At 29.3% G+C, this 24056-nt stretch overlaps 1 protein-coding gene across 3 annotated transcripts; it reads left to right on the top strand.

Moving 5' to 3' along the window:
- Positions 1 to 11240: 11240 nt before the first annotated feature.
- Positions 11241 to 18648, top strand: ATBCAT-5 (branched-chain amino acid aminotransferase 5 / branched-chain amino acid transaminase 5 (BCAT5)). Of its 3 annotated transcripts, none has more exons than XM_068611116.2 (11): positions 11497 to 11739; positions 11818 to 11909; positions 11988 to 12162; positions 12416 to 12592; positions 12680 to 12811; positions 13303 to 13401; positions 13796 to 13912; positions 14719 to 14814; positions 16424 to 16536; positions 16805 to 16965; positions 18304 to 18648. In XM_068611116.2, exons 1-10 carry the CDS (start codon positions 11617 to 11619, stop codon positions 16917 to 16919), a joined length of 1239 nt encoding a protein of 412 aa, XP_068467217.2. In that variant the 5' UTR covers positions 11497 to 11616; the 3' UTR covers positions 16920 to 16965; positions 18304 to 18648. The 3 variants fall into 3 exon arrangements, with proteins under 3 accessions (XP_068467216.2, XP_068467217.2, XP_068467218.2); XM_068611117.2 differs by having other exon boundaries at positions 18311 to 18648; XM_068611115.2 differs by lacking the exon at positions 18304 to 18648 and having other exon boundaries at positions 11241 to 11739; positions 16805 to 17170.
- Positions 18649 to 24056: the final 5408 nt, after the last annotated feature.

Consider the following 24056-nt stretch of genomic DNA (forward strand, 5'->3'; position numbering starts at 1 on the left):
AAGAAAATGATTTCCGCTATATTTTTTAGCAAATTGATTCACGCGCCTTTTGAATATGTATCTAATCAATTTCTAAAATTTTAAATTTGTCTTAAATTGATGGAAATTTAGAATAGATTTTTTGTGTTCCAGACAGAAATGAACCAAAATGAAATTGAAAAACCAAAATCCTATTTGGGAAAGACAAATCCATACATTTTAGAAAACAAAATCAAAATCCAGAAATATATTATGGAGATGAGATTCTAGAAAACAAAAATCAAGAAACATGTTTTGGAAGGCAAATTCTCCCTGGCCCTCAATGGTTCTTCTACACCTCCACACATCCATATGAAATACCAATTTTGTCCTTATTTAAAATTTTAAAAATCTATTTCTCTTTTAGCCTCATATTGTATTCTTTCATTGTACAATTCATTATATATGTAAATTCAGGTATACATACCTAATTGTGGTATTCATTTTCTAATAACATATCAAATATTATAATTCGATATGTATTACTACATGTGGATCTGGAGTATACATATTAGGTGCGAGAAGCAATTGTCTTTTTTTTTTTTTTTTATTGTTTTGTACATTCAAATTTTGCATTACTGTTATTATACATGATTATCCAATCAATGAAAACATTTTTTTTATTTGACACTTATACGTGATGTTGTTCTGTTATTTATTGCATTATTAAACATTTTTCTTTAATCATAGAACTTCTATGATCTAATTTAAATAACATGGCTAAACAATTAAGGTTAATAAATTGCAAAAACAATTATTATTTGGAATTTTATGGACAACAAAAAGTAAGAAATAAAAAATGTTATAAATAACGGAGTGTTGAAACATGTATATATAAATTAATCTTTTGTAAAGACTGAAAGTCATGATAGCACTAGTATTTTTAGTATTATAACATGTATATAAAATATAGATATACAATGGCCTGATACAAATACCATCTTAAATTACATAATACAGTTTTAATTTCTTATATTTATCTTTTATAAAAAAAAAATAAATAGAAAAATACAACATATTAGAATTTATTCATAATATAAAGTGACATGTATTGTTAGAGATTCCACATCGACTAGAAATTAAAGAATTTCATAATATATTCGGATCACCCACTTCATACTATATCATTTTGAATGGAGAATGTTGAGAGAATTTTTAACTATGTATTTATTTCTTACCCTTATATATCAATTTATGTTGTTTTCCCAACTAAATTCTTAAATAAATTTTATTTGTTTCCTTATTTTATTTATGTATAGTAGTTCGGTATGATAATAATATTTTATTATAATTAGTTTCTTATCGAAATAGGAGATTCATAATAACAAAAAATTATTTATTATTTTCATTAACGATACTTTGAGTGAGTATTCATGTATTAGTAATAACATGCACTTCTGTTGTATCTAATTTTTACTTTTATTTTATTTTTATTGCAGATGTACTTAAAGAAATAATGTTACATTACGTAATTTATTTAATTTATTAATATTATAATAAATATAATATTATATTTTTTATTATTGTATTTTGTTTTATAAAATACTCGTGCTGGAGCTTAGTTAAAATAAAACAGAAGCAGGTATGTTTGTTGATGAAAAAAGGAGAGACATATTTAGTAAAGTAATAGCTAGCAGTCTATGGACATGCACAACTCCTTAAAAAAGTGGATAGAGAATATTACTGGACTTAAAAAGTGCTACCATTTATAACTGCTCCTTATCTGCAAACTTTTATCTGATTATGCCTTTGCTAGTAGAACTCGGAATATTCGGGGGAAAGCACTACAAAGAAATTTTTGAGTTCCTACTAAGTCGCAGATTTCTTTTGGACCTCTATATTATAGAATATATAATACCTTTATAGTATCAAAATAAAAAGACAAAAACTAATAATGTAGTCAATGTTCATGGAATTGTAAGATGATATAGGTATATTAGAGGATAAATATTATATTTTAAATTTTTAGTTACAACTACTTTTTCATATCAGTTATAACTATTGTTATAATTGTTCTATTAGTAGCTCGGTTTGTAATGACTTTTCTATTTTATTTTTTTATTTTTTATGTGTTATATATATAAATAGAGTACTCAGTAATATGAGTATGTTATTTGATTAATGAAATATTTTTTTTTCTTCTAAATAAGATATAAAAACTTATATGGTATCAGAGCTTCTAAGAGTTTTGAGTCATCTCTTTTGTTTCTCTATTTTGCTCCTTATTCTTTCATCATGGCAAGTCAAACCTTAAATCATCTTACTAATCCCTCCAATCCATATTACCTCAATTTTTGTACATATTGTGGTAGAAATAATCATATAGTGGATACCTGTTATCAGAAACAAGGTTTTCCACCTGGTTACAAATTCAAGAAGGGAGCAACGAAATCTGCTGATATGGCTGCATCCGTTAATGCTAAGAAGATGTTACTCCTTTCGAGGCTAATCCACCAAATTCTAACATTCAGATTTCTCAAGAACAACAATACAACAATTCAATGGCTTTGATCCAACAATCATCTTCTCAAAGCTCTGCTTTGAATCATATTAGTTCATCTCAAATCAATTAAGCCAAACTAGGTAAGTTTTCTAGTCACTAGGTATTAAACACATGGGTTACATATCATATATGCTATAATAAATTTCTTATCCATTCATAGTATTTCACATGTACTAGTCTTTTTACCCAACGAAAGCCAATTAAGTGTTAATCAACCTGGTACAATTCAAATATCTCCCTTACTCACTTTGACTGATATTTTATATGCACCTTCATTTCATGTCAATTTGATTTTTGGTTTTTGGTTTTTGATTTTTGTTTCTAGATTGACGAAAAATCACAATTGTTTAACCATTATTTCTTTTATTATTCAAACTTAACCATGGAGAGTGATTGGTACAACTAAGAAATCACACAACCTTTATTAATTAAGGACTTCTAGTATCCATCAGGTGTCACAAACAAAAATTGGGACGAGTAGACTTGACCATGAGAGTTCATGTCTTCATAATAAGAATGCCAACATCAATAAATATTGTGTAAATATATTTTCGAATGGGACATTTGTCTCATGATAGGTTGAAAATTTTATCTTCGTATTACTCAAATATTTTCATAGGTTTTGTTCATCCTTGTGATATATGTCATTTTGCTAAACAAAAGCGATTACCTTTTCCTTCTAGTTTTACTAAATCAACTCAATTTTTGGATTTGCTTCATGTTAATATATGAGGTTCTTTTAATCATGTTTCTATTGAAGGGTATAAATGATGTTTAACTCTTGTAGATGATTTTACCCGATATACATGGATTTGTTTAATGAAAACTAAAGCTGAAACACAAACATTTACAAAATTTCATCAACATGATTGAAAATCGGTTTAACATTCATATTTTGAATATCGCTCGTGCACTGATTTTTCAGTCTCAATTACCTCTTTATTTTTTGTCATATGCTGCCAAACACTCTGTTCATTTAATTAATAGAACTCCTACTCCTCTTTTACATGATAAATCACAATACCAAAATGGTTTATAATGAAATATCAGATTTATCTCAATTTGGTTGCTTGGTTTTTGCTACTACTAGTAATGTTCAAAGAAGAAAGCTTGGTTGTAGAGCCATAAAATGTGTTTTTCTCAGTTACAAAGATGGGATTAAAGGTTTTACTCTTTTTGATATGAATCAGAAAAATATTTTTGTGACACGCAATGTTATTTTTTATGAAAATAATTTTTCTTTTTATAAGGATATCATAGATACCAATTTGGACACACATGATGTGTTTAAGCATTTGTTTCCTTCTATTTTTGATAATGATATTGTTGTGCCTACACCTGTTAGTGATATTGTTTTTGAAATTGTATTACCATCAAATATTCCTACTAGTGATTCTTCTAAACCATTACATTTACTTGATATTGATGTCTTACAACACCAACATTCTGATCCACAATCTTTATCTGTTCGAGTTTCTACTCGTCTCAAACAACAACTTGAATACTTGAAGGAATATCACACTACATTCTTCTCTTCAAAAAAATATTACCAATCATTCTTCAAGTACTAAATATCTTATTCAAAAGTATCTCTCTTACCACAATTGTTCTCCTACATATTCTTCTTTTTGTCATAATATTTCTTCTATCCAAGAACCTAAATCATTTAAAGAGGTAATACAACATGATTGTTGGAAAGAAGCTATGCAACGTGAACTTGATGCTCTTGAGTCTAATGAAATTTGATCTTTGGTGGATTTGTCTCATGGAAAGCGTCCTATTGGGTGTAAATGGGTTTTCAAAACTAAGCATAAACCAGATGACACCATTGATAGGTACAAGACTCGTTTGCTTGCCAAAGAATATACTCAAACCGAAGGTATTGAGTATTTTGAGACTTTCTCTCTAGTAGTTAAAATTACTATCATCTGGTTTATTTTGTCTTTAGCAAGTGCTAAGCGATGAATTCTTCATCAACTAGATGTGAATTGTGTTTTTCTTCATGGCGATCTTGATGAAGAAATTTACATGAATCCTTTTGCGGGCCTGACTCTTTCTCATCCAAAGCAAGTTTGTAAATTGAGAAAATCTTTATATAGGCTAGAGTAGGCGAGTAGGCAATGGAACTCAAAACTAACTCAAATTGTGTAATATAACTTGGTTATGTTCAAAGTACAAATAATCATTCTTTATTTATTCGCACAAACAATCATACTTTTACCGCTCTATTGATATATGTTGGTTGGCAATAATCTTCAAGAAATCCAACATGTTAAAACTCATCTTCATAACTCATTTAGTATTAAAGACCTTGGTACTCTTTGCTATTTCTTGGGATTTGAGATAAGTCGTTCACCTTCTGGTATTGTTCTCAATAAACAAAAATATTATTTAGATCTTCTTTCTGATAGTGGTTTATTGGCTTGCAAACCTGCCAACAAACTTGCCACTTCGCTTATGGAGCCATCTTGTCCCCTCTCTGAAAGTGAAGGTTCATTACTTTTGAATTTAGGTGAATATAGAGATTTATTGGACGTTTGTAATATCTTACTCACACTAGGCTTCGTATCAACTTTGTGGTTCATAAGCTCAGTCAGTTTATTTCAAATCCACGAGAACTTCATATGACAACAACTCTTTGTGTATTACTATATTTGAAAGGATGTGCTCTTAGTCTATTATTTTCCAATAATAATCAATTTTTTATCAAAGCTTTTTCTGATTCGGATTGGGGAACTTGCATTGATTCTAGAAGGTTTATCATTGGATATTGTGTGCTTATGAGAAACTCTTTATTTTCATGGAAGTCTAAAAAGTAGTATATAATGTTCATATCTTCTTCAGAGACAGAATATAGAGCACTAGCTTCACTTGTTTGTGAACTTCAGTGGTTACAATATCTGTGACATGATTTGCATATTAATACTTCTGAATCTTTTATTGTTTATCTGCTATATGCACAGAAAAAAAATCTCACGTTTCATGAGAGGACGAAACACATTGAAATTGATTGTCATTTCATTCGGACTAAACTTTAAGAAGGTTTCATTCATTTAATTCCAATTTCTTCCTCTAATCAAGCAGCTAAAATGTTGATCAAACCTCTGCATCCTCGGTTATTTTGTGACAACTTATCCAAGTTGAACATGAAAGATATACATGCTTCAACTTGTGGGACGCTATTAGATGATAAATATGATCTCATATAATATTTTATATTTTTAGTTGTATAACTACTATTAGTTAACCTTATTAGTTATAACTGCTCAATTAGTTATATTTTATATTTTATCTTTTTATGTGCTATATAAATAGAGTATTTAATAATATGAGTAAGTGTGTAACATTATTTGATTAATGAAATGCATCTTTTTCTTTCTCCCTTTTCTCTTTCTTTCTCTAAATGAGATATATAAAACTAGTAAACCTCACATTATAAGTCGATTTTATAAGGTTGAATTAGGCTTAAAGTCAACTTCTTAACATGGTATCAAAGTCATCTAGAGTCTATCTTAGCGAGTGTTTGTTGGGCTTATTAGACCATCCGTTATCAGGTCGTTATCGGATCACCCATAATATATAGTCTCACGCACAAGTTGGTAGTCTCGATATGAGAAGGTGTGTTGGAGATCTCACATACTAGAGATTATGACATTTCATCATAGTTTATAAGTCGGTTTTATAAGGTTGAATTAGGCTTAAAGTTCAGTTCTTAATAACACATTTTAGCTTAAATTAGTACTCTAACATGGATATTTCTTAATAATTTAATTAGTAATTAATTTAAAATTAAAAATAGTTATTAGTTAAAACTTTAATAATTAATGTTAGATATCAATTTGAAAATTATTTTATAATTTTTGTTAATAATTTTTTAGTTTATAGAATTATATATAACTTAATGAATATAATGATTAATTATTCTGAACCTTAATAGTTTTGTTCTAATTATAGTATTCTAGATAAAAGTTAAGAAATTAACAGTGGTAATAATGAAAGAAAGACAATCATTGATATGGTTTGTTAGTTAGAAGTAAAGAAGAGAAGATAGAACCAAGTAATTAAACTTTGTTTAGTGTAAAAAAAATTGGACTAGAGAATTAAGAAGTGAGTAAGTTTACTCGTATTTTATTACCTTGTTTTTTAATATAGTTTTTATTTATTTATTTTTCTTCAACTAAGTATATTTGATTTGTTATTCATCTTTATATATTCCATTTCTCCTTGTCTTTGAAAAGAAGCTGAATCCCACGTGAAAATGTCAATTTAAAAAAATACTCCAACTATATAGGGGGCCTATGCACGAAGTGGGTAATTATACTATAAGAAAAAAAAACAAAATTTAAGAAGATTTGATTCCTATATTCCAAGTAAGGCACACCACAATAAACATTATGGAGAATCGTATATAGGAAAACAATTTGATTAATTTGAGTGAGGAAAATCAGTAAAGATGGCATTTAACACATAAAGTTACATAGTGAAAAATTGAAAGAGGGATGGTTGATTAAATTGAAAGCATGTGGTGCAGGGTGAGTGAAATAGAGGAGTTGGATATTTGGAGTGGTGAGAGGGGGAGCATAGATTGGCCCACTCCAAGTCCCTTTTGTAAGACTTGCTGGGTGGAGTGGAGTCTCACACATAACATTACCATAATGCTTGCGTTTAAAACTAGTGAAAGCAAAGAGAGGCAGCCATGTCATGTCAGACCCCATTACTAAGGTTACTGTGACTCTCAAGATTCAAGAGCAGAGGGAAAATTAATAAGGAAAGAATTTTGTGTTTGGTCCCACTCAGGAACACTTTGAGAGTTGGATATATAGTGCAAGTAAATTACACAAATAGTCCATAAAATGAAAAAGACGGATTAAATACATACATAGATACCAAGCAATAGCAGTTGTGATTCGCGGTTATATTAGTATTAAACAGAATTTACTCACGAAAATAATTATATATATAACGGTTATTTATCGTAGTTGCATTCTTATATGCAACGCAAAGATTTATAAGGACGATTATAGTAAATAGTTGTATTCTTAAATGAATTACACATCGGTTTTATAGATCATTTTACAATATATAAGAATGCAACTGTTTATCATAGTTACCCTTATAAATCGGCATTTAAGAATGCGGTTAAATAGTTGTCTTCTTTTTCTGTTGGACATAAGACTACGTGTACATCAAATGTGACTAGAAAGCCGACGTTTTAAAGTGAAAATAACTACCCTCTTTTAACCTTTCTAACGCTCAACAAATCTACTTTGAAAGCATCTTAATTTGACATCAAAACAACAACTATCAAAATTAATAAATAAATAAATATATATATATATATATATATATATAAACGTAGATAATATTTATGGATATCCGTGAATAATATCTACAAATATATATCCCTAAATAATAATTTTAAATTTGTATACATGAATAATACTTACATGTTTATTTTTGTGAATATTAGAACAATAAATAATATTAATAATAAAAATAATAATAGTATTAACAATAATTTTCATATTATTAATAGTGACATGAATAATAATATTATAAATATTAATTATTAATAATAATAATAATATTGTTATTCGTATGATTTTTATTGTCAGATTAATATGATTAATATTAACTATCACTATAAGACATGGTAAATTAAACTATGAATAGATATTTGTAGTTAAATTTTTCTATGAATATTAATTCATAGATAATACATATAGATAAAATTAACAATGATAATATTTATAATATTATTAATAATATTAATTATAATATAAGTAATAATAATAAAAATATTAATAATATTATTAGTATTTATTAATAAAATAATAATAATATTATTATTATTATTATAAAAATATAGATTTTTAGTATTATATATGGATTTAGAGTTTAGGACTACATATAATAGATAAATTAATAATAATACTAATGATAATATTATTAGTATTGTTTCTATTGTTAATATTTTATTATTAATATTAATATTGTTATTAGTTAGTATGTAATAATTTTTTTGTATTACTGAATTTACTGACGAATACATTTACTGACGAATACATGTTCGTGGATAATAATGTATATATAATTTTTGAATTTATTTTTGGACACATATCTATAGATAATAATTTGTATATAATACTAAATTTATTTACAGATATAAAATCTGTAGATAATAATTTGTATATAATACTAAATTTATTTACAAATATAAAATCTGTAGGTTATAGTCCGCATGTAATATTAAATTTACAAGTAAATACAAAAATATGTGGATAATTTTAAATTTTTTTGTGTAGCATACAATAAGATTATTTTCATCTCTATTATTGTATGTATGGATCATACATATCTATCTTTATCATTTATTTGTGTATAATATCATGCAAACAAAATAAATATAAATATAAATTGAATTTATTTTAACAATATTACATCAATTAATATATCTTTGTAAACCATTAAAGTGTGATCTCATATCTCGACTTGTTTTTACAAGAGGTAATAGGAAAATTATTTAGATTTTTATTGGAACTCTTTTCATTTTCACGGACTGTGGCCATGCATTAATTATGAATTCGATTGATATCAGGTCAATATCAATTCTATCTAGACTTTACCGACATAATCCTGACTTAGGTCAAAACAATACGTACTCGATTTAGTCGGACGATACACTATGTAAAAAAAAAAAATTGAATTTTACATATTTTAATAGTTAATTTTTATTAACAAGATAAGACTAGGAACATGGTTAAAACTCAAACCTAGAAGCAAAATCGAATTACTCAAATAATAGTTCAGCGAAAACTTAAATTATTATGGGAGTTAAGAAAATATATACATAATCATGCACCACGTATTTTTGAAAGTCAATAATTATTTAAGTGAAATCTCAATTTTATTTTTTATTTGTTTTTTTTAAGTGCGTCTCAAATATACATTGTATAAAAAAATGATAATTTTCGTATATTGGAAAATTTAACTTTTATTAATGGGTTGCTTAATTCCATATTAAAACTTTGATATTTATATTCATTTATAAATATAATTTGATTATTAAGTGTTGATGGTAGTGTCATTGATACATTGAATGAATTTGACTTCAAAGTGAAAGTGAAGGAAAAATTAAGATAATTATTGTTTCTTTAAAAGCATATTGTTCAAGTGATGAAATGATTGTTCAATCCATGTTAAGGTGGTATTTATAGTTTTGAGAATTTATAGATTTATGTATATGTGTTACGATAATCAAATAGGTCACTTAAACATCAATTATAGGGTAGGTGAAGATTTTAGAACATGTGTATGTTGCTAAGCACCATAGTTGATTTGTGTGTGAGTGAAAAAAGACGTTCCTAAAGTGACATGATGTTATTTATAATGAATTTTGTTATTTTTTCATAATGATTCCTCAAATCCTAAACTTTAAATCCTAAAACATAAACCTTAAACCATAAACCCAAAGTCTTAAACATAAAAATTTATATATATATATATATATATATTTATATTTGTTGTGTACATGTGTTTGTCATTATAATATTGATAAATTGATTGTATGTATGATGTGAAATGTATATATGCATGTGTGTGTAGTATAGTGATATCATTATGACATATAGTTCTTTATGAGTTTCTTCTTGAGTGTGTTGGTGACCTTTTATGGATATATGTGGGATACTTAGTGTCATGTCTTAGGTGACATTATTAAACATGTTAGCTCATTAATGAGAGAAAATATCATGAATTCACTAGTGATCTAATTACACAAATTAAGATATAAGATAATGAGAAGTTTATGCATTAACTTAGAGTAAATGTATAGACTACCTTGATCAGATGACAAATGTAAATATTTAGTAAAACATATTTAATATAAATGTGAGTGTTTTACATTATATACTCATAATATGACTAATAATTTCAATATTTTGTAGCAATATTTTAGTTAAAATTATTTATTAAAAGTGTTATGAGAAATATCTTCATATATAATATTTAAACATATAACTAATTATACTTGTTGATATACGTGTGTTATATATTTGTTATATTATATGTAAACAATAAAATAAATGATGTACATGTTGTGTGTGAATATATATATATATATATATATATTATTTTCACAATTTAGGGTAAATGTAATTATATGTTACAAATAATAATGGTAGAGTTTATATAGTAGTTATTTGAAAAAAATACATAAAAAAAGGACATCGGATGTTTATTTATGTAATTACATTGAATAAGATATTTAGTTTTTGAAAAATATACGTATTTTACTTTTTAATCAAATTCACCGTACAAGGGTAGTTAAAGTATTAAAGATAATTTTAAAATTAAAAACATTATGTTAATAAAATGGGAAACAATAGTTATTTTTTTAAAATTAATTTTAAAAAAAAAGTTTAACAAATAAAATAAAAAAATTTAATTACTCATGTAAATTATGTTAATTTAATATTTAAGAGTACATCATGCAAAATTAGGGTTAAAATTACAAAGGTTTTAACCATACTTTTTTAAAGAATAATATTAGTTTAAACATAAAAATCTCATTCATATATATATAATAATAATAATATATAGTCTATTCAAACTTTCCTGGCAACTAGCCGACACTAGTGGATTTATTAGAATTGAGTAGTGGATTTTAGATAAGCATAAGCATGTTGTATAATGCAAACAAGTTATCCCAAACATCCTTGTTCCAAATTCACAAAATAAAAATTGTAGTGATCTGCTGCACTCAAATGTAAACTGCAGGCGATGCAGTTTGCCTTTTGACGGCTCAAACTATTGTTGTCAAATTTAAAATATTTTTCTTAATTTAAAATGAAAGGTGTAGATTATGGCAATCGCATCGACACCAATGAGTATTGATTCGCCCGCGATCCTACTTGAATCCATTGACAATACTAATTACAGTATTTATTATTTTATTTATTATTACAAAACGATAAAAGGAAAAGAGAGATTCAGAATCACCTTAGGTTGGTAAATATCAGGCACGTGCTGTACGAACCCTTCTATTGTCGTCGGTGTTGTAGAGAAGGAGAAAGAGAAACAGAGAAGAAAATAAAATGGAGAGCAGCGCCGCCGTCTGCGCACGCATTCGACTAACATGCCCGATATGCCCCTCTCGACATTTTCCTTTTCACCAATCGCCCTTCCTCGTTCAACCTTCTCGCTCTTTATCTCTCAAGGTTTATCCCTTTTCCTTTCTCCTAATCTCTTACTGCGCTCTTTTATCTTCCCTAATTCATTTTTCCCTTAATCTGCAGCTTTTTCCAAATCATTTTCCTCTCAGTCCGCTCAATCTTCTCGAAGCCTCTTCTCCTCTCAAGCCTTCCGCTACTGTATCTGAGTCCTACAGGTCCTTTCTTCTCCTTTTCATTTTTTCTTCTTTTTAATGCTTCCGTTGTTTAATCGGAATAATATTGGAATGGAACAGTGAAACGATCGATTTAACTGACATAGAATGGGACAACCTTGGATTTGGCATTCAACCCACGGATTATATGTATGTCATGAAATGCGCTCAAGGTGGAACCTTCTCCAAAGGTGAACTTAAGCGTTTTGGGAACATTGAATTGAATCCCTCCGCCGGAATTCTAAACTACGGCCAGGTTGACTTATATTTTATTTGAGGCATTACATATTCAACTTCCGATTTTATGTTGTTCAGTTTGTTGAATTGCTTTTGACCTGAAAACAATGCTTAATTTATATTTGAATTTGTTTAGGTGAACTGTGTTTGGTACTATTCTGTAATGTTCTAGAATTGAAATCCAACTAGTTGTATCCGTATTCTTAACATTTGAATTGAAGTTACCTCGTGTGTTTGTTTTATGGAAAACTTATTTCCTTGCTCCACTGTAGGGATTGTTTGAGGGTTTGAAAGCGTATCGGAAACAAGATGGGAATATACTCCTATTCCGTCCGGAAGAAAATGGTCTGCGGATGCAGATAGGGGCAGAGCGGATGTGCATGCCGTCGCCTACTGTGGAGCAGTTTGTGGAAGCTGTAAAGGATACTGTTTTAGCAAACAAACGTTGGGTAAGGGTGTTATGGAGCCCAGTCATCGCCTTAAACATTTTAGATTTTGTAATGACGTCAGATTGATTAGGTGAACTTTGGTTTCAGGTTCCCCCTCCGGGTAAAGGTTCATTGTACATTAGACCATTGCTAATGGGAAGTGGACCTGTACTTGGTCTTGCACCTTCTCCAGAGTACACTTTTCTAATATATGTTTCACCTGTTGGGAACTACTTTAAGGTATCTATTTTGTTTCATTGAAAGACATCGTCTTTATTTTTTATTGTATAAGTTTTCCAATTTCATTATCTTCTTACGGAAGTAAATAACAAATTTTGATCCAAATCCCATAGCTTAGACAAACTTGAACGATTTCTTTGAATCTTATAGCCTGGGAGCTGGATATTATGAGAATTGAGATGCAACATCAATAGGAATTTAATTGTTTATAGATTTTGCTGATATGACTGAATGGGTTGAATTTGTAGTATGAAAAGATGAAGAAAATTTGCATCAGTGTTCTATTGGTCCATACTGTTACCACCTATTTTCTTTGTGTGATTTATTTTCTACTTCTACTACATATATTAGTATAGTATCACATTTTCTTAACAATTATTATTTTCAACATAACATTGTCATACTTGTTTCTTTTTTACATCTTTTACTATTGCTATATTAAACATACTTGTGTCCTACCAGAAATTAATAAAGTATGAATTTCACCACAGGAAGGTTTGGCCCCGATCAATTTGATTGTGGAACATGAATTACATCGGGCAACTCCTGGTGGCACTGGAGGTGTGAAGACCATTGGAAACTATGCTGCAGTAAGCCAGACTGCATCCCTTTCTCCTTTCTTATTTGTTGTCCACTGTTACTTGTTCCTACACGTTCTCTCTATTTTAATTTAAATCATCAAAAAAATTTAAACTTTAGATTTTTCTCTTTTTCCAGGTTTCAATTGGTATTTTATATTTCCTAAATACTAATTGCTTTCTTGTACATACCACAGGAGAAAACTGAGGATTTTTTTTGCTGCCTTCAGTTCCTTCCTGTTAAAAATTCTATATTTTTATCGACAGAAATGACCTGTATATCAGCAATTTCAGATGCTTAAGTTATTTGTTTGATTTCTTAATTGTCATTTCTTGCCACTTTATTTCTCTTTCTTTAAATTACTTACTTTCTCTCTGTGTGAACATGTGCAATTATTCTTTGTAGGTTCTGAAGGCACAGTCTGAAGCAAAAGCTAAAGGCTACTCTGATGTTTTATACCTTGACTGTGTGCACAAAAGATATCTAGAGGAGGTTTCTTCGTGCAACATTTTTGTTGTTAAGGTATTGTACTTAATCAACTAGTTTGAATTCAAGATCATGTTTACATGTGCACACACACACATATAAGCATCATTGTTTATTGCCAGCTGTTACATTTTCATGCACTGAATTATTTTCCAACTGCCACATCTCTTTTCTCTCACAAATGCATGAATAATTTACCCAGACATGTACCTGTTGGAATAGTAAGATGAATATCTTGTAGTAGTCAGAATTACCAATCATTTAAGTATACGTGCAAATTTTCTATCGATTTCTTGAATGAGCCCCATCATCTGATTTGAAGTATCTTCTAGCTATACTTGGAAAAAATTTCAGCAATGGTAGCCTCTTGATCCATGATTCATCAACAAGTTGGTGGCTATGCTAATTGCAAACTCTCAACAACTGAAATCATCCCTGCTATGAATCTTACCTTTTGCTTATCACCTTTTCAAAATAAAGTATTTTCAACACGACTTGTAATTTTAAGTTGTATAAATCATGTTTGCTACAAGGTCAAATGTATTATTTATTTGGAGTCCAGTATCCACAGAATCCTACAAAGATATCTCATCCTCTTGGTGGCTTCAATAAAGGAATCTTTATACACTAGTCTGTACAAATTTGTTAATTTCATATAAATCTTGTCTGGACCATGAAGTTTTTCAATTTGGTATTTTCACATGTTTTCTCGAGCATGGATTTCGTTAAACTCTTGGTGCTCTTTTGTGTATTTTGTGGTTCAAACTTGTGTTGTTTTCAAGCACTATCCTTTTCATTTGAACTCACCCCGTCATGCTTTTATTATTCCTACGTCATTTCAGGGTAACATTATTTCAACTCCTGCTATTAAAGGGACAATCCTACCTGGCATTACTCGCAAAAGTATTATTGATGTTGCTCGAAGCCAAGGATTCCAGGTATTTTAAATTCCAAGTTAAGGAGTTGGTTGATGAATACTATCTACTTGATATCTTACAAGTTACAATTTTGATATTTTATATCTCAGTGAGCTATTATTTCTGAATTACTACTAAACAACCTTATCCCACTGAGTGAAATTGGCTATATGGATCATATGATGTCGTTGATCTCAGTTAAAAACTGAATTATCAGGGATATTATTCCCCAGGAATCTCTTTTAATAATTTCATTAATATCCTTGGTTTCCTTCTACCCGTTTTTACAGGAGTAAAAAACACACTATCTACTATTTTCATCACTAGCTTTATTATTGGCCTTCTTTCCTTTGCATGTGTCTAATCACTTTATCCAATTTTCATATTTTCCACAATAGATGTTACACCAATATCTTAATGTATACAATCATCCCATATAATGCCCTTTATTGTATGATTACACATTCATCTTAACATATTTACTTTTGCTGTTCTCACCTTTTTCTTCTGTCCCTTGATCAACATACACTTCCATAAAGTATAGAAGTAAAATAACAATAAGATAGAAACTTGATAGGTACTTTGCAATCAGAATGCCTCATGACTTCCTCTATTTTAACTACCCGACTTGTATCCTGTGTGTGACATCTTCATTAATTTTTCTACCACTTTGTAATATAGATGCCATGTCCATAAACCTTGAAACATGTAATATGACTTCTCCCAATTTTATGTCCAAGCTAGTTTCCTCGTGTTTTTGCTGAAGTTGCCATGCGTATATTTTGTCTCACCCCAGCTCAAGTGATAATCAATTGATTCTGATATGTGTCTCCAAAGCTAGTTTATAGTTAATCTCTTCCCTTGATTCTTCAAACCATATGCAAAAAATATACATTTAGGGATAATCTTGTGTGTCCCTACTAAGCACATTGTATCCAATACTAGATTAAACTAGGGATTTGTTACTAAACTTTGGTGTAGATGCATCCTTACAAATTAGTACTTGCCCTCGTCTTCTAGAGTTCTCACGGTAGTAGTTATCCCGTCATAAATGTTGTATAATAAAAAAATGAGCCAAGTGAACACTTTTCTTTTTCAAAGTTTTCCACAGCACTTCTCTTGCACTCAGTCATTTTTTTCCAATTTAATGAGAATTATGTATAAGAATTTTTCTTTACTTTGGTAACTTTACAACAACCCTCATAGAAGATAAATATCTTTTGTTGCAGAAAGACACCATTGACATAATTTTTCTTTTACTATTTCATTTTCTTCTCTTACTCTATACGCATTCACATTTTTCTATTATTTCATACTGTGATAAGTTATCCCTTTGTAGTTTATACAATTATAAATGTCTCTCTTGTTCTTATATATAGGAGCCACAGTGCTCTTTATCCCTTCGTTTAGGCATTGGCCACCTAAATGGTTTTTTGCTTGACTCCTATTCCCTGCTTATTTGTTTTTAATCATTCATTCTTGGCAATTGTTCCTTAATGTCACCTTGAAAATAACAGGGTAGAGGTTACAGTTTTATTTAAACTCGAGACTACGCTACTCTTTACATTTTCAAATGGCATCAGCTGCACATTTTTTTCTTAATTTCATGTTTCATCTGATATACGTGCAGGTTGAGGAGCGTTTCGTATCAGTGGATGAATTGCTAGATGCTGACGAGGTCTTCTGCACGGGAACAGCTGTGGTTGTATCACCTGTTGGCAGTATTACTTATCTTGGCAAGAGGTACGTTGTACTAATTGCGAAAGACAATTTGCATCTTGTACGTTAACAAATATGTTAACCGAGAGCAAATCAAAGACCTGTAATTTGGTAACGAAAAAATAAAAATGATCAGATGTTCGTCGTTGACCTGTGCTCCCCCCCCCCCCCAAACCCACCTTTAAACTGAGTATTCTGTCAACCGAGTGAAACCCCTTTATGCCAATCATTGGTTATAAAAAGCCAGTTTGAATCATTGATTGACATTTTTATTTTACTTTAATTTCTGCAGGGTATCATATGGGGATGGTATTGGTGTGGTTTCACAGCAACTTTATACTGTCCTAACCAGATTGCAGATGGGTCTCACGGCGGATGAGATGAATTGGACTCTTGAGCTGAGATAAGCGCAATAGGAATAGTTCAAAGTTGCATGCTTGGCTGAAAACATATGTGCGTTTATATTTCCGAGTTCTAGAAGTTGCTTTTAAAATTTTGCTGTCATATATATGTATATGATTAGCTGCTGTAGATAGTACTGTTCGGTATATTTTATTTCTCTTGAAAGCTGTAACAAGCACGGTCGGCTCTTTCCAGCTGAAGAAATCATGTTCAGTGAATTATTTATCTTTTTGTTGGTTGAAAAATTTCTAAATAAGCTAATTGTGTACCCTGTTTTTCTTTTAATTTTTTTGGTGGATGTAGAGAAAAGGGCATGGCATTAGTGTCTGAGCTTAGAGTAGAAAAGTAGGTGTAAAAGCAGGAATAGTTGAGGTCCTAAACATGCTCAACTGATTTTGCAGGAGTTTTTTATATTTTACAAGCTCACGAAAACCTAAACCCTAAACCCAGATTTTGAGCTTATGTTTCTTAGTTGATTCCTTTCCCAGGTAGGAAATGCTTCAAGTGTCCTTAGCAATGTTGTTAAAATCGTAACTCGTAGGCGAATCGGAGAGGGAAATAAAGATCGTAACGAGGGAAATAAAGATCGTAACTCGGGGATCGTAACTCGACTCGGAAGAATTACTATCCGAGTTACTATACATAAGATAATTAAAAATAGACTCATAATTCATGAAATGGTCTAAATATATGACATAACTAAATAGTCCAAATACATAACATAATTAACGGAGCAGAGCAGATCGCAAAGTGCGACTGTGCGACGGTCGTGGCGGAGGCAGTGCGACGTGAATGGCGAAGGCAAATGACGAAGGCACGATCAACGAAGGCGGCGACGACGACAGGTAGCGTGGACGGCGGCCAAATGGCGCGACAGAGGCACAGGTTCTTCAAATTAGGGTTGCAATTTGGGATTAGGGTTTCTGAGACTCAAATTAGGGTTTTTAGGTTTTTTTAAATTAAGGGGTTTTTTGGGCCGCATCACGGAACGTGGAGGCCCATGTATCGCCAATCCAACCCTTGGATCGTTGGATCGCTCCGATCCGTTGAGAAAACGATCCAGGCCCGATCCATCACGTTTTTAGCATGAAAGATCGTAAAATCGCGATTTTAACAACACTGGTCCTTAGTTAATAACCTACAGTAACGTTGCCAAATTGAAAGTTAGTTGATAATGTACCTTACCACAATATCTGGGTGGTTCTTCTGCACCTGATAACATTTTTGGATATTTTTTTATTCATTTTTGAAATGGATTTTCCAGAATGTCTTACATTGAGATGAATATAAGGTGCATAAGAATTTTTTAATCGATTTTATATTATTAGTTAGAATAGTGCAATTTGTATTCGAATTACATGGCATTAACGAAATAAACTCTGCATTCAGGAATCAGACAGACTGACGGGACCTATTTGTTCTCTTGAATTCAAATTCCACCCGGTTTATCACGGCACCCGCAGTAACAAGTACAACGTATTAAACGTGAAGTTAGACCATGACATTTTACACAATCTAAGGAGCAAATTAGAGTTTCAGTTTTATTTCGTGATAGGGATGACGTTGATGGTTGGGCAGGGAAATTTTAATTGATGCTAACCTGTTCGAAGGATAGCAGAACTTTAGCATAAACAACTGGTGTAAATGGTTATAATGGTTTTTTCTCCCTCTGATGGTGTAATTGCAATGGTGTGGTGATTATCCAGTATTCTCACAATATTATGTTTTTCATGGGTTGTTTTTTTTTTTTAGTTTTTATTATTTTGGTATTACAGCGTTAGACTGATGGTTTAGCCAGTTAAAAATTGAAATTTTTACAGTTCATGAGGGTTGATCATTTAATTTGAAACTCGCATTTCTCTTTTTATGGAAGAAACGACGAGACTTCTTGAAATGTATTTCTGAAAGTAATATGTTTTATTCTCACATTAAATTTTCATTTCTTTCTTTTTATTTATGTTTTTATAAATTGTGTTTTTTACTTTTTTTATACATTAAATCACAAAACATACAAGAAAAAAAAACAAAAAGGCTAAATGAATTTGGGGTGTTTTTTCCTGCACCCCAGTCAAATTTTTTCCAGCAACTCATTAATTAGGTGAAGTGACCAAAAAGCCCCATCTACTTCCTCATCATTCCAGAAAACTTTTTCTGAAATATACTCTAGAAAAATTATTCTGAAAAATACATTTTAGATGTATATAATACTGGAAAGTTTATTCTGAAAAATTTGTTAAAGAATTTTTTTTATTTCAGAAATATGTTTTATGAATTCTGAAAAATATTCTAGAAACATGAAAAAAAGTAATCCAAAAATTATTTTTTAAAAGGGGTAAAATAATCCTTTTTTGAAATTAATGGGTGCAGGAAGAAATGTATTGGGCTTTAAAAGAAACACCTTTGAGTATGGTATTTCACAGAGGAAGGTCCATCATATGATAAAGTGGCTATTATAGTTTCTTCCTGCACCTTCATAGTTTCTTTCCACACTTCCATCAATCTTTTAACTCTAAAACTACCCTTTGATAAAAAGTGTAAGTTTTTTTTTTCCTTTTTTAATTTTATAATTAGTAGACTTTCTAAACTCTAAAACTTTAAAATACATTTTTTTTTTAAATTCTAAAGTTTAGAAGATATTTTTTAGATTTAAAAATACATTCTGATTTCTAGAATTCTATATTTGAAAAAACGTATTTCAAATTCTAAAATTCAAAAGTATTTTTAAGTTCAGAAAATATCTTTCAAATTAGAAAATACCTTTTAGACTTTAGAATTTAGAATTGAATTATAGAATTTGAAATGTATTTTTAAATATAGAAAATACATTCCAGATTTTAGAATTAAAAAAAAAAAGAAAAAGAAGTGTGAGTGAACAAAATAAAAAATGAACAAAGTTATCATTTTACTAATTAGCGTCATCTGTTCCTTTCATTCTATTTGGAATTCATTTTGTTTTGTCTTCTTTTCTGCTACATCAAAAGCTTGAATTTTGTTGTTTTTTTGGATTAAACACAAATATTAAACAAAGTTGATTTTATCTTAAACAATAAAAGTTAATATTATTGTTGTGAGTTTTCTTCAAGTTTGAAATATAAATTTCAAATAAAATTATAATAATTTTAGAAAAGTATTTTGATTAGTTTAAAAACGTTTAAACATGAAAGCAAGGATTCGCATTAAAATAGAAATTTATAAAAATCATTGGAAAGAGTTGTTGGTAAAAATTAAAGATAGAGATGCATGTTGCACAATTCAAAAACATTTTTTTTAAATATATAAAAAAGAGAGAAGAGAATGGAGATGGGACAGAAATTGTGTGAGATAATTTGCCTCTTACAAGGTTTTTTATTAAGTGAATTCCCCTAATCAAGCAAACGAGCTAATCCAATTAGCATTATCATAAAGTATTAGCATGACTCTGAGCATTGTTGAAACAGAGAAAGAAAGAAATAAAGAATGATAAAAATGACATACTTGCTTACTTTGTATGCTTTTTAATCAGCAGTGAAATGATAACAATAAAGTAATATTGTTGGAATGAAAAAAGAGGGAGAATGAAGAATTAGTTATAATGTGCTACACAGGTGTCTCTTAATCCGCAGACTATGCCACTATCAATGTGGATACAATTCACCATTAACTCACACCATGCTTTCTTTTTCAAATGAAAATGTACATCTCATATCTCACCCTTTGTCTCTTATGTCCATTCTCATTTTAAACCTTTCTATTCTCCCCACAAACAAACCAACCACAACAAGAAACCGCGTACCTCACTCAGCATAACCTTTTTTATTAGGAAAATAAGTGGATTTTCATCGCACAAGATATTCAATAGTTTTTTTTAATTGCATCGAGAAGGATATCTCTCACTAGAATATTCAATAGTTTTATATATATATATATATATATATATTAAATCTAAATACAAGATATTTTGCAAAGAATGGAACATTGCAATGACTCATAATTCTAGTGTTGTGATTCTTTACTTACTTGGCTTTCAGTGAATCTTTTACTCAATTCTAAATTTCCATGAATAAACTTGATCTTATAAAAAGGAGTATACAAATTCTTTAGACATTTTCATTGGTGATAGAAGATTCAACGCCGCGGGTAGCTACTAACCTTCGCTTGGTCTCACTGCTACTGTAACTTACGTTAAAACCTTTATTGGCCGTTTCATACATTTGGATTTTGAGCGTCACACTTAGTCTTATTGTTGAATAAGTGTTTTAAGTTAATGTGACAGTTCAAATAATAGTTACAATTATTCTCTGTCACGATCTGGTCACATAAACAACAAAACCACGCATCCACAAGCTTTCCACCACCCTGCATAACAGAACTTCTAGAAACTACTTAATTGAATACAAAAATAGGGGCAACTTATATATACCTGAAAATTAGCTCCCCAAATCATATACAGTCTTGGAAGATCCACAGATGATGATTCCGAGTGATAGTGTTCTTGTCATCCCAAAAAACTAAGATTAATTAATTTTATTTTATAATGTGAAATTTATATTTATTTATATATTATAAAATATATTTATTTTTACTAATTTATATACTACGAAATATTTTTATTTTTGTGAGGTCATGGTCCTAATCCAACCATAGGATGAAATTGTCTTAATGTCGATCTATGCAAATAATGGTTATGAACTTATCGGTTTCATTGGCTTATATCTGAGGTTGGGAGGCTCTGAGGTCATGGACCAAGTCTGATCATCTAGTGAAATAGTCATAATGTCGATATTTAACATTAATGAAAAAAATATCATTTATTTCTCATAAAGAGGGAAGAACGTTAATTATAGAGATGAAAAGTATATACGAGATTGTAATCAATTTAAGAATATAAATCAAAATAAAACTAAATACAAGCAGAAGATGAAATAACACTATCTTATATAAGAAAAAAAATGACTTAATAAACATAACATTCTAAAACTAAATATTTTTTTCTGGCTTAAGTGTATGTTTTAGTAGAGAGATATTTCTCTTGACTAGAAATTTAACTTTTATATATATAATAATTATTATTTCAATTACTCTAGGAGTTTCATTGTTGATTAGTAACGTATGATTGATCTATGGACTAAAAGGGAAAAAAAAACAATTATCATTTATATTTATTGTTGTCTTTTAGATAGAATTAAGATTACTAGAACATGGATTCCTTTGTAAATGTTGTATTGTAATTTTGCTTAGTCGAGGGTAGTGAAGAAAAATCCTTGAACTTACATAGAAATAAAGATTGGACTGTGTCAAAAAGGGACTGTCTCACACCTGAAACTAGGTCTACGGTTACGCACGCAAAACGTGGAAATAGAGGAACTCTTCCTTTATACTTTTTCTCCTGGTTGAAAAGAAAAGGCAGTTACTTAACCATGGTTAATTTATTATGAAAATGAGTAAGAAGATGATGGTGGCCAACTACCAAGACCGTTTCCTTCACTTCTTGAAAAGTTTGTTACTTTTTTTTCTTCCACAACTTTTTATTTTAAATGCATTCTATGTTTATTACCATTTTTTAAATTATATTTTGCTAAAGTATGTTATTTTTTATGTAAATTTTATTACACTAACTAACTATCGAGGTAATTAAAAAATAATTTGAAAACACTTAGTAAAATTGCATGTATTTTTTCTCTATTGAAAATTGTACTGATAATTGTGATTGCTATTTATGCTAGGTCAACCTTGTTGTTGAATATCTATCAAGCCTCTAATTTAATATTAAATTCACAATTTATTGTTTTTTAAGTAAGTGAAATAGTCCAACATAACTTACAGTTCAGGAGTGGAACAATTTATATTTCTTTTTCTTTTAATTCTTTGAGATGCTTTTTAAAAATAAATTATGATAAACTTACTCATTTTCAAAAGTAAATAATACTTTAAATATAGTAGTTAATCTTACTTGAAACAATTGATATTATTTTAGTCAATTTAAAATTGAAACGATTATATCATATTACTTATAAAAGTAAATATATTTACTTTAGTTTTTAAAACAATATACGTGCCACGATTTTAATTTTTAAAATAATTAAGAGAATTAATATCAATATTTTATTATTTAAATTACCTTCTAATTATATATTTTAAAAGTTGATTAAATCTTAACAAAATTCCTGTAGCCTACAGAACACTCGATTAATTAATAATAAAACTATGATCACAGGTACCCCTTATAAAGTTATAATGACGTAACAGAGGTGATAGTGGTAATCCTAGTTGTTGACTATTTGCATACCCAAAAAGTAATTCATTAATAATGTTTTTATTTTATTTTTGTTTTTTATTATGGATGAAGGCTGCTAATATAGAATCCAGTGATATGTGTAAGATAATTTTCTTTTCAACTATAAACATGGAATAAAAAAACAAAATAAAACCTTTTTATTATTTAAATGAAAAGGAAGTATTACATTTTATTTGATAAAAAATAAATAGAAAGATAATTATTTAAAATAATTTATTTTATGTGATAAAAACGTTTATCAATTTAATACAAAAAAATCTTATTTTTTTTCTGCTTAAAGAGCTATTACGAAGTGGACTTTAACTCGATAGCGGGTGACACAATAGGTCCAACACAAATACTTGATAGGATAGGCTCAAAATGACTCTGATACCATATTACGAAGTGGACTTTAAGCCTAACTCAACCCCATAAAATCGGCTCATAAAGTTGGAGTTTGCACCCACTTATATTCGATGTGGGATCTCCAACGAGAGTCATTTTAAGAATTCCATGAACTTTCTTGCTCTGTCCCTTTCCTTTTTTCTATAATAATTATAATATTAACGTGCTTAGTTATGATTTACTAATTGTTAATATGCAATTTAATTAATATAGAGTTGGGTCTATGCCATGAAACCCTTTACTTTTTCTTTCAAACATTACTCCTTTCTATTATATTTATATTTATATGTATATGTATGTGAAAGAGAAGCAGAGGCATCCAAATAAATTAGCCCTATTTTACGTGAGACTGTCCCTTTATCATTATAATTGGGAGAATGTGATGAAACGTCTGGTATATATCATTTTCATTACACAAGGATATCAAAAGCACCAATATTATTTTATTAATGATTTATATTTATTTCAAAATAACAAAACAAAT

The sequence above is a fragment of the Phaseolus vulgaris genome, chromosome 2 (genome assembly GCF_051622355.1).
Source record: "Phaseolus vulgaris cultivar YP4 chromosome 2, ASM5162235v1, whole genome shotgun sequence".
Taxonomy (NCBI): Eukaryota; Viridiplantae; Streptophyta; class Magnoliopsida; order Fabales; family Fabaceae; genus Phaseolus; species Phaseolus vulgaris.